At 53.9% G+C, this 11,463-nt stretch overlaps 1 protein-coding gene across 1 annotated transcript in view; it reads right to left on the bottom strand.

Annotated features, from left to right (window-relative positions):
• Positions 1–11,463, bottom strand: part of SRCAP (Snf2 related CREBBP activator protein) — an 85,028-nt gene that overhangs the window by 21,282 nt on the left and 52,283 nt on the right. Inside the window, exons 13-20 of the mRNA XM_056553174.1 lie at positions 1,736–1,905; positions 1,468–1,660; positions 1,245–1,381; positions 965–1,151; positions 703–872; positions 463–623; positions 237–389; positions 1–160 (exon numbers count right to left, since the gene is read on the bottom strand). The exon at positions 1–160 is cut by the window's left edge and continues 5 nt beyond it. Of these exons, the coding sequence (XP_056409149.1) occupies positions 1–160; positions 237–389; positions 463–623; positions 703–872; positions 965–1,151; positions 1,245–1,381; positions 1,468–1,660; positions 1,736–1,905 (1,331 nt within the window). The remainder of the gene's footprint in view (positions 161–236; positions 390–462; positions 624–702; positions 873–964; positions 1,152–1,244; positions 1,382–1,467; positions 1,661–1,735; positions 1,906–11,463) is intronic.

The following is an 11,463-nucleotide window of genomic DNA, read 5'->3' as shown; positions in this document are numbered from 1 at the left end:
ACCGGCCGGGGCTGAGCCACCCCCAGAGGACGCACCGGGGCACCGCTAAGGGTCAGCTTAGTGCCCTGCAGCTGCAGAGTGAGGGGTTTTGTGACAGACTGGTTCTGTAGGGGACGTCCACTAAGAGATGCCAACTGCCCCAGGCTGATCACTTCTCCGGCTAAGAGACAAACAAGTCAAGGATTAGAGAGCAGATAAGAAAGCGGATCTACAGCAGAGACAACTCAGCTACTCACAAGGGAGCCTCGCCTGCATGTCTGGGGTCAGTATCAGCCTCTGGGGGGCGCTGCACACAGGCTGAGGGGTCTGGGCTGGAACAGGCTTGCCTGCCCCATTGGACACTGGAGTCACAGAGGTCACTGGTGGACATGACTGGACAGGACCTGGAGCTGTAACAAAGTAGAGGTCAGAGACACGGGAGCCAGTACAACACATAGGAGGCACCACAGCAACTCCTCTCACCAATCGGGGTGGGCACGGGTGGAGCGGGTGCAGGACAGTTACTAGGAGTCAATGGGAAGGGGGCGGCCGGGGCGGGAAGAACATCCTGAGGCTTGTGAAGAACCGGACGAGAATTGTTCACAACTACAGAGCGCGGATCCGACTTCACAGGCTGCAGCATCCTGAGCAAAGGAAAAACATGTCAGCCGACCAAAGGAGTGGCAAAACACGTAAGGGAGAACGTGCCGGAGAGTAACACACCTGTTCACCTTCATCTTAAGAGGCCGCGGTCTAGGAGGAGGCTCCGGGGAATCAGCAATCTCCTGGATCAGGGAGCGCGACTGCTTGTACTGGGGCAGGAAATCGTCCAGCTCATAGCGACTGACTTGTCCCTCCATGTTGACGAGGTCAAACAATGCCATGTCTATGTGCTAGGGACACAGAGGACAAAGACCGTTGTAGCCCTCACAACTATAGCCCACCTGAAGACGTGGCACCCCACCCCTAAGGGCCCTGTACCTGCCTCGAGTGGGTGGCACTGCAGAGCACGAAGAACCAAGGAAGGAACGGTGTAGCAGATGCCGCTGGTAATGAAGGGCGAATGGATCGGACGAGGGTCAAACAGGTTGGGATGGTTACACACCTTGCGGAGCTGCATGAGGATGTTTATCACACTCATAAAATGTCCGCTGGCCAGAGTCTCCCGTGTCCTACAGAGAAGAGATGAAAGAACGGCACAATATAAGGGTGTCACAAAAGGATGGGAGTAGGGAGCAGACATCTCCTGAGCCCCCATGACTTACGCTGCTTGGGACATGAAGTCGTCGTACAGGAATCGCTGGCGCTTGGACAAGCGACAGTAGATGACGTGCTCGTATTTTTTGGGCATCTGCTTCTCCACATCCACCTTTATCCTGCGGAGGAGGAATGGCCGTAATACCTGAGGAGGACATGAGGAGAAAGCTCAGTGTGCTGTGCCGGATTACAGGGACACCAAAGGAAGCCATGACCCTTCCACTCCCAAACCTTGTGCAGTCTGCGCACTAGACCCTCGTTGTACTCCTGGCTCCCCTCAATCATGCCGGTCAATGGATTGGAGAACCATTCCTTAAACTCTCGGTGAGACTGGAAGACATGAGGCATCAGGAAATGCATGAGCGACCACAGCTCCATCAGGGAGTTCTGCAGGGGGGTCCCGGTGAGCAGCAGCCGCCTCTGACTGGGGAGAACAACAGTGTTAGAGCTCTGGCCATGACCCTGACAGAGGATTAAGCAGTGCTCACACTGGCCTCACCTGTTGAAGTTCAGGAGACTCTGCCAGCGCTGAGACTTAAAGTTCTTGATGTTTTGAGCCTCATCCAGGATCAGATACTTCCAGTTCTTCCTGCGGAAGGCCTGGTGGTCCTGCAGGACAAGCTTGTACGACGTGATGCACACATGGAAAGCGTTCGCCTTCGTCCATCCCTGTGAGGTCAATGAAAAGTAAGGACGGCTACCCAACTGTCCACCGCTATCCCCCACATGGGTCCATGACCATCCACCCATTACACAAGCACACCGCTATCCACCACCATCCATCCACTACACGAGCCCACCGCAATCCACCACCATCCATCCACTACACGAGCCCACCGCAATCCACCACCATCCATCCACTACACGAGCCCACCGCAATCCACCACCATCCATCCACTACACGAGCCCACCGCAATCCACCACCATCCATCCACTACACGAGCCCACCGCAATCCACCACCATCCATCCACTACACGAGCCCACCGCAATCCAACACATGGGCTATCCACCAACATTCACCCACTACACGAGCCAACCGCTATTCACCACCATCCATCCACTACACAAGCCCACCGCTATCCCCCATATGGGTCCATGGCCATCCACCCACTACACAAGCCCACCGCTATCCCCCACATGGGTCCATGGCCATCCACCCACTACACAAGCACACCGCTATCCCCCACATGGGTCCATGGCCATCCACCCACTACACAAGCACACCGCTATCCCCCACATGGGTCCATGGCCATCCATCCACTACACAAGCCCACCGCAATCCACCACCATCCATCCACTACACGAGCCCACCGCAATCCACAACCATCCATCCACTACACGAGCCCACCGCAATCAACAACCATCCATCACCATCCATCGACTACACGAGCCAACCGCTATCCACTACCATCCATCCACTACACAAGCCCACCGCTATCCACCACATGGGTCCATGGCCATCCACCCACTACATGAGCCCACCGCTATCCCCCACATGGGTCCAAGGCCATCCACCCACTACACAAGCACACCGCTATCCCCCACATGGGTCCATGGCCATCCACCCACTACATGAGCCCACCGCTATCCCCCACATGGGTCCATGGCCATCCACCCGCTACACAAGCACACCGCTATCCCCCACATGGGTCCATGGCCATCCACCCACTACACAAGCACACCGCTATCCCCCACATGGGTCCATGGCCATCCACCCACTAAACAAGCACACCGCTATCCCCCACATGGGCTATTCGCCCACTACAAGAGCCCAACGCTATCGCCCACATGGGTCCATTGACCACCATCCACCCACTACACACAAGCCCACCGCTATCCACCATTATCCACCCACTACACAAGTACACTGCTATCCACCACATGGGTCCATGGCCATCCACCATCGGCCCACTACACATGCACACTGCTATCCAACACATGGGTCCATGGCCATCCACCCACTACACAAGCACACCGCTATCCCCCACATGGGCTATCCACCACCATCCGCCCACTACACGAGCCCACCGCTATCCACCAACATCCATCCACTACACGAGCCCACCGCAAACCCCCACATGGGCTATCCACCAACATCCGCCCACTACACGAGCCAACCACTATCCCCCACCATCCATCCACTACACAAGCCCACCGCTATCCACCACATGGGTCCATGGCCATCCACCCACTACATGAGCCCACCCCTATCCCCCACATGGGCTATCCACCACCATCCACCCACTACACAAGCACACCGCTATCCCCCACATGGGCTATCCACCATCATTCACCCACTACACAAGCCCACCGCAATCCCCCACATGGGCTATCCACCAAAATCCGCCCACTACACGAGCCTACCGCTATCCCCCACATGGGTCCATGGCCATCCACACACTACACGAGCCCACCGCTATCCGCCCACTACAAGAGCCCACCGCTATCGCCCACTTGGGTCCATTGCCATCCACCACCATCCACCCACTACACACAAGCCCACCGCTATCCACCACCATCCGTCCACTACATGGCCATGGCTATCCACCATATCCACTCACTACACAAGCCCACCGCTATTCACCACATGGGTCCATGGCCATCCACCATCGGCCCATTACACAAGCCCACCGCTATCCACCACATGGGTCCATGGCCATCCACCATCGGCCCATTACACAAGCCCACCTCTATCCCCCACCATCATTCACCAATTTCACAAGCACACCGCCATCCACCAATATCACAAGCACACCGCCATCCACCACCATCAACCCACTACACAAGCACACTGCTATCCACCTCCATCCACGCACTACACAAGCCCACCGCTATCCACCACATGGGTCCATGGTTATCCACCACCATCCACCCTTTAACCACATGGGCCCATAGCTTTTGCATTCACTTCCAGGCAGAGGAAGAGTGAGGTGGTATCTGGTAACTATAAAAGCAAGTACACTAAGTGATTGTTTGAGCTAGTGATTGTGTGTCTGTATACAAGAGTGTGAAGTATACAAGTGAGCGCAAGTATAAAAGTAAAAGGGACTTAAAATGAAGGGACTTTAAATTCAGGAAGTTTTATTGAAATATTTGATCTTTTTTACTGTTAATTTTTGCAATTCCCAAATCTACTAATGCCTCCATGTTGCAAAATGCAGTCTAGTGTACATGTATGCAATCCTTGAACAGCAGTGTGAGGTGCATATTGTTGTTTGAGTTGCTCATTTGGAAGCCCAGATCCTGGATCTAGAGGTTCCGGACAGTCAGGCAGCTCGCTGGGATACAGTTAGGAAACATGGTAGAGGGAAAAGTGTCAGAGGCTACCCCGAAAAGTTTGCCCGGTTGGCAGATGAGGGGGATGCCATTTCAGAGCAAGCAGTACTGCAGCAGGACTCTGCCTCTGAACACCAGGGACTGGAGCGGTTATGTCTGAGGAGGATTATGACATCGCGGGTATAACAGAGACTTGGTTGGACAATACCTGTGACTAAGCGGTAACATACAGGGTTATAGTCGGGAAGGATCGGACGAAACGGAAAGTGGGAGGAGTTTATGTAAAGTCCAGTGTGAAGGCCGCACTACGGGAGGATATACAGGAGGAGACGATAATATGGAGGCCGCACTACGGGAGGATATACAGGAGGAGACGATAATATGGAGGCCGCACTGCGGGAGGATATACAGGAGGAGACGATAATATGGAGGCCGCACTGCGGGAGGATATACAGGAGGAGACGATAATATGGAGGCCGCACTGCGGGAGGATATACAGGAGGTGACGGTAATGTGGAGGCCGCACTGCGGGAGGAGACGATAATGTGGAGGCCGCACTGCTGGAGGATATACGGGAGGAGACGATAATGTGGAGGCCGCACTGCGGGAGGATATACAGGAGGAGACGATAATGTGGAGGCCGCACTGCGGGAGGATATACGGGAGGAGACGATAATGTGGAGGCCGCACTGCTGGAGGATATAAAGGAGGAGACGATAATGTGGAGGCCGCACTGCGGGAGGATATACGGGAGGAGACGATAATGTGGGGGCCGCACTGCGGGAGGATATACAGGAGGAGACGATAATGTGGAGGCCGCACTGCGGGAGGATATACAGGAGGAGACGATAATGTGGAGGCCGCACTGCGGGAGGATATACGGGAGGAGACAATAATGTGGAGGCCGCACTGCGGGAGGATATACGGGAGGAGACGATAATGTGGAGGCCGCACTGCGGGAGGAAATACAGGAGGAGACGATAATATGGAGGCCGCACTGCGGGAGGAAATACAGGAGGAGACGATAATATGGAGGCCGCACTGCGAGAGGATATACAGGAGGAGACGGTAATATGGAGGCCGCACTGCTGGAGGATATACAGGAGGAGACGATAATGTGGAGGCCGCACTGCGGGAGGATATACAGGAGGAGACGATAATGTGGAGGCCGCACTGCGGGAGGATATACAGGAGGAGACTATAATGTGGAGGCCGCACTGCGGGAGGATATACAGGAGGAGACGATAATGTGGGGGCCGCTCTGCGGGAGGATATACAGGAGGAGACGATAATGTGGAGGCCGCACTGCGGGAGGATATACAGGAGGAGACGATAATGTGGAGGCCGCACTGCGGGAGGATATACGGGAGGAGACGATAATGTGGAGGCCGCACTGCGGGAGGATATACGGGAGGAGACGGTAATGTGGAGGCCGCACTGCGGGAGGATATACGGGAGGAGACGATAATGTGGAGGCCGCACTGCTGGAGGATATACGGGAGGAGACGATAATGTGGAGGCCGCACTGCGGGAGGATATACAGGAGGAGACGATAATGTGGAGGCCGCACTGCGGGAGGATATACAGGAGGAGACGATAATGTGGAGGCCGCACTGCGGGAGGATATACAGGAGGAGACGGTAATGTGGAGGCCGCACTGCGGGAGGATATACGGGAGGAGACGATAATGTGGAGGCCGCACTGCGGGAGGATATACAGGAGGAGACGATAATGTGGAGGCCGCACTGCGGGAGGATATACAGGAGGAGACGATAAGGTGGAGGCCGCACTGCGGGAGGATATACAGGAGGAGACGATAATGTGGAGGCCGCACTGCGGGAGGATATACGGGAGGAGACGGTAATGTGGAGGCCGCACTGCGGGAGGATATACGGGAGGAGACGATAATGTGGAGGCCGCACTGCGGGAGGATATACAGGAGGAGAGGATAATGTGGAGGCCGCACTGCGGGAGGATATACAGGAGGAGAGGATAATGTGGAGTCCGCACTGCGGGAGGATATACAGGAGGAGACGATAATGTGGAGGCCGCACTGCGGGAGGATATACAGGAGGAGACGATAATGTGGAGGCCGCACTGCGGGAGGATATACAGGAGGAGACGATAATGTGGAGGCCGCACTGCGGGAGGATATACAGGAGGAGACGATAATGTGGAGGCCGCACTGCGGGAGGATATACAGGAGGAGACGATAATGTGGAGGCCGCACTGCGGGAGGATATACAGGAGGAGACGATAATGTGGAGGCCGCACTGCGGGAGGATATACAGGAGGAGACAGTAATGTGGAGGCCGCACTGCGGGAGGATATACGGGAGGAGACGATAATGTGGAGGCCGCACTGCGGGAGGATATACAGGAGGAGACGATAATGTGGAGGCCGCACTGCGGGAGGATATACGGGAGGAGACGATAATGTGGAGGCCGCACTGCGGGAGGATATACGGGAGGAAACGATAATGTGGAGGCCGCACTGCGGGAGGATATACGGGAGGAGACGATAATGTGGAGGCCGCACTGCGGAAGGATATACGGGAGGAGATGATAATGTGGAGGCCGCACTGCGGGAGGATATACGGAAGGAGACGATAATGTCGAGGCCGCACTGCGGGAGGATATACAGGAGGAGAGGATAATGTGGAGGCCGCACTGCGGGAGGATATACAGGAGGAGACGGTAATGTGGAGGCCGCACTGCGGGAGGATATACAGGAGGAGACGATAATGTGGAGGCCGCACTGCGGGAGGATATACAGGAGGAGACGATAATGTGGAGGCCGCACTGCGGGAGGATATACAGGAGGAGACGATAATGTGGAGGCCGCACTGCGGGAGGATATACAGGAGGAGACGATAATGTGGAGGCCGCACTGCGGGAGGATATACAGGAGGAGACGATAATGTGGAGGCCGCACTGCGGGAGGATATACAGGAGGAGACGATAATGTCGAGGCCGCACTGCGGGAGGATATACAGGAGGAGACGATAATGTGGAGGCCGCACTGCGGGAGGATATACAGGAGGAGAGGATAATGTGGAGTCCGCACTGCGGGAGGATATACAGGAGGAGAGGATAATGTGGAGGCCGCACTGCGGGAGGATATACAGGAGGAGACGATAATGTGGAGGCCGCACTGCGGGAGGATATACAGGAGGAGACGATAATGTGGAGGCCGCACTGCGGGAGGATATACAGGAGGAGACAATAATGTGGAGGCCGCACTGCGGGAGGATATACAGGAGGAGAGGATAATGTGGAGGCCGCACTGCGGGAGGATATACAGGAGGAGACGATAATGTGGAGGCCGCACTGCGGGAGGATATACAGGAGGAGAGGATAATGTGGAGGCCGCACTGCGGGAGGATATACAGGAGGAGACAATAATGTGGAGGCCGCACTGCGGGAGGATATACAGGAGGAGAGGATAATGTGGAGGCCGCACTGCGGGAGGATATACAGGAGGAGAGGATAATGTGGAGGCCGCACTGCGGGAGGATATACAGGAGGAGACGATAATGTGGAGGCCGCACTGCGGGAGGATATACGGGAGGAGACAATAATGTGGAGTCATTATGGGGAGAAATATTTGGAGATAATAATAATAAATCCTGATCGGGTTATAACCTATAAACCTCCAAACATAATGGAAGAGACAGAAGATCAATTACTGAGGAAATAATCATCAGCACGAGGAGATAATAATGGAGACCAGAGGGGGCGCCCTACTAGACTTATTATTATCAGACCTGACCAGAGGGGGCGCCCTACTAGACTTAATATTAACAGACCTGACCAGAGGGGGCGCCCTACTAGACATAATATTATCAGACCTGACCAGAGGGGGCGCCCTACTAGACTTAATATTATCAGACCTGACCAGAGGGGGCGCCCTACTAGACTTAATATTATCAGACCTGACCAGAGGGGGCGCCCTACTAGACATAATATTATCAGACCTGACCAGAGGGGGCGCCCTACTAGACATAATATTATCAGACCTGACCAGAGGGGGCGCCCTACTAGACTTAATATTATCAGACCTGACCAGAGGGGGCGCCCTACTAGACATAATATTATCAGACCTGACCAGAGGGGGCGCCCTACTAGACTTAATATTACCCAACAGACCTGACCAGAGGGGGCGCCCTACTAGACATAATATTATCAGACCTGACCAGAGGGGGCGCCCTACTAGACTTAATATTACCCAACAGATCTGACCAGAGGGGGCGCCCTACTAGACTTAATATTATCCAACAGACCTGACCAGAGGGGGCGCCCTACTAGACTTAATATTATCAGACCTGACCAGAGGGGGCGTCCTACTAGACATAATATTATCAGACCTGACCAGAGGGGGCACCCTACTAGACTTAATATTATCAGACCTGACCAGAGGGGGCGCCCTACTAGACTTAATATTATCCAACAGATCTGACCAGAGGGGGCGCCCTACTAGACTTAATATTATCCAACAGATCTGACCAGAGGGGGCGCCCTACTAGACTTAATATTATCCAACAGATCTGACCAGAGGGGGCGCCCTACTAGACTTAATATTATCCAACAGACCTGACCAGAGGGGGCGCCCTACTAGACTTAATATTATCCAACAGACCTGACCAGAGGGGGCGCCCTACTAGACATAATATTATCAGACCTGACCAGAGGGGGCGTCCTACTAGACTTAATATTATCAGACCTGACCAGAGGGGGCGCCCTACTAGACTTAATATTACCCAACAGACCTGACCAGAGGGGGCGCCCTACTAGACTTAATATTATCCAACAGACCTGACCAGAGGGGGCGCCCTACTAGACTTAATATTATCCAACAGACCTGACCAGAGGGGGCGCCCTACTAGACATAATATTATCAGACCTGACCAGAGGGGGCGTCCTACTAGACTTAATATTATCAGACCTGACCAGAGGGGGCGCCCTACTAGACTTAATATTACCCAACAGACCTGACCAGAGGGGGCGCCCTACTAGACTTAATATTATCAGACCTGACCAGAGGGGGCGCCCTACTAGACTTAATATTATCCAACAGATCTGACCAGAGGGGGCGCCCTACTAGACTTAATATTATCCAACAGACCTGACCAGAGGGGCCGCCCTACTAGACTTAATATTACCCAACAGACCTGACCAGAGGGGGCGCCCTACTAGACTTAATATTACCCAACAGACCTCACCAGAGGGGGCGCCCAACTAGACTTAATATTACCCAACAGACCTCACCAGAGGGGGCGCCCAACTAGACTTAATATTATCAGACCTGACCAGAGGGGGCGCCCTACTAGACTTAATATTACCCAACAGACCTGACCAGAGGGGGCGCCCTACTAGACTTAATATTACCCAACAGACCTGACCAGAGGGGGCGCCCTACTAGACTTAATATTACCCAACAGACCTGACCAGAGGGGGCGTCCTACTAGACTTAATATTACCCAACAGACCTGACCAGAGGGGGCGCCCTACTAGACTTAATATTATCCAACAGACCTGACCAGAGGGGGCGCCCTACTAGACATAATATTAACAGACCTGACCAGAGGGGGCGTCCTACTAGACATAATATTAACAGACCTGACCAGAGGGGGCGTCCTACTAGACTTAATATTACCCAACAGACCTGACCACAGGGGGCGCCCTACTAGACTTAATATTATCAGACCTGACCAGAGGGGGCGTCCTACTAGACTTAATATTATCAGACCTGACCAGAGGGGGCGCCCTACTAGACTTAATATTATCAGACCTGACCAGAGGGGGCGTCCTACTAGACTTAATATTACCCAACAGACCTGACCAGAGGGGGCGCCCTACTAGACTTAATATTACCCAACAGACCTGACCAGAGGGGGCGCCCTACTAGACTTAATATTACCCAACAGACCTGACCAGAGGGGGCGCCCTACTAGACTTAATATTATCCAACAGACCTGACCAGAGGGGGCGCCCTACTAGACTTAATATTATCAGACCTGACCAGAGGGGGCGCCCTACTAGACTTAATATTACCCAACAGACCTGACCAGAGGGGGCACCCTACTAGACTTAATATTACCCAACAGACCTGACCAGAGGGGGCGCCCTACTAGACTTAATATTACCCAACAGACCTGACCAGAGGGGGCGCCCTACTAGACTTAATATTACCCAACAGACCTGACCAGAGGGGGCGCCCTACTAGACTTAATATTACCCAACAGACCTGACCAGAGGGGGCGCCCTACTAGACATAATATTAACAGACCTGACCAGAGGGGGCGTCCTACTAGACTTAATATTACCCAACAGACCTGACCAGAGGGGGCGCCCTACTAGACTTAATATTATCCAACACACCTGACCACAGGGGGCGTCCTACTAGACTTAATATTATCAGACCTGACCAGAGGGGCGTCCTACTAGACTTAATATTATCCAACAGACCTGACCAGAGGGGGCGCCCTACTAGACTTAATATTATCCAACAGACCTGACCAGAGGGGGCGCCCTACTAGACAATATTATCCAACAGACCTGACCAGAGGGGGCGCCCTACTAGACTTAATATTAACACACAGACCTGACCAGAGGGGGCGCCCTACTAGACTTAATATTAACAGACCTAACCAGAGGGGGCGCCCTACTAGACGTAATATCATCAGACCTGACCAGAGGGGGCGCCCTACTAGACTTAATATAATCCAACAGACCTGACCAGAGGGGGCGCCCTACTAGACATAATATTAACAGACCTGACCAGAGGGGGCGCCCTACTAGACTTAATATTATCAGACCCAACCAGAGGGGGCGCCCTACTAGACTTAATATTATCAGACCTGACCAGAGGGGGCGCCCTACTAGACTTAATATTATCAGACCTGACCAGAGGGGGCGCCCTACTAGACTTAATATTACCCAACAGACCTG

This window comes from Hyla sarda, unplaced genomic scaffold (assembly GCF_029499605.1).
Source record: "Hyla sarda isolate aHylSar1 unplaced genomic scaffold, aHylSar1.hap1 scaffold_253, whole genome shotgun sequence".
NCBI classification, from domain to species: Eukaryota; Metazoa; Chordata; class Amphibia; order Anura; family Hylidae; genus Hyla; species Hyla sarda.
This window is presented reverse-complemented; position numbering and strand designations above follow the sequence as displayed.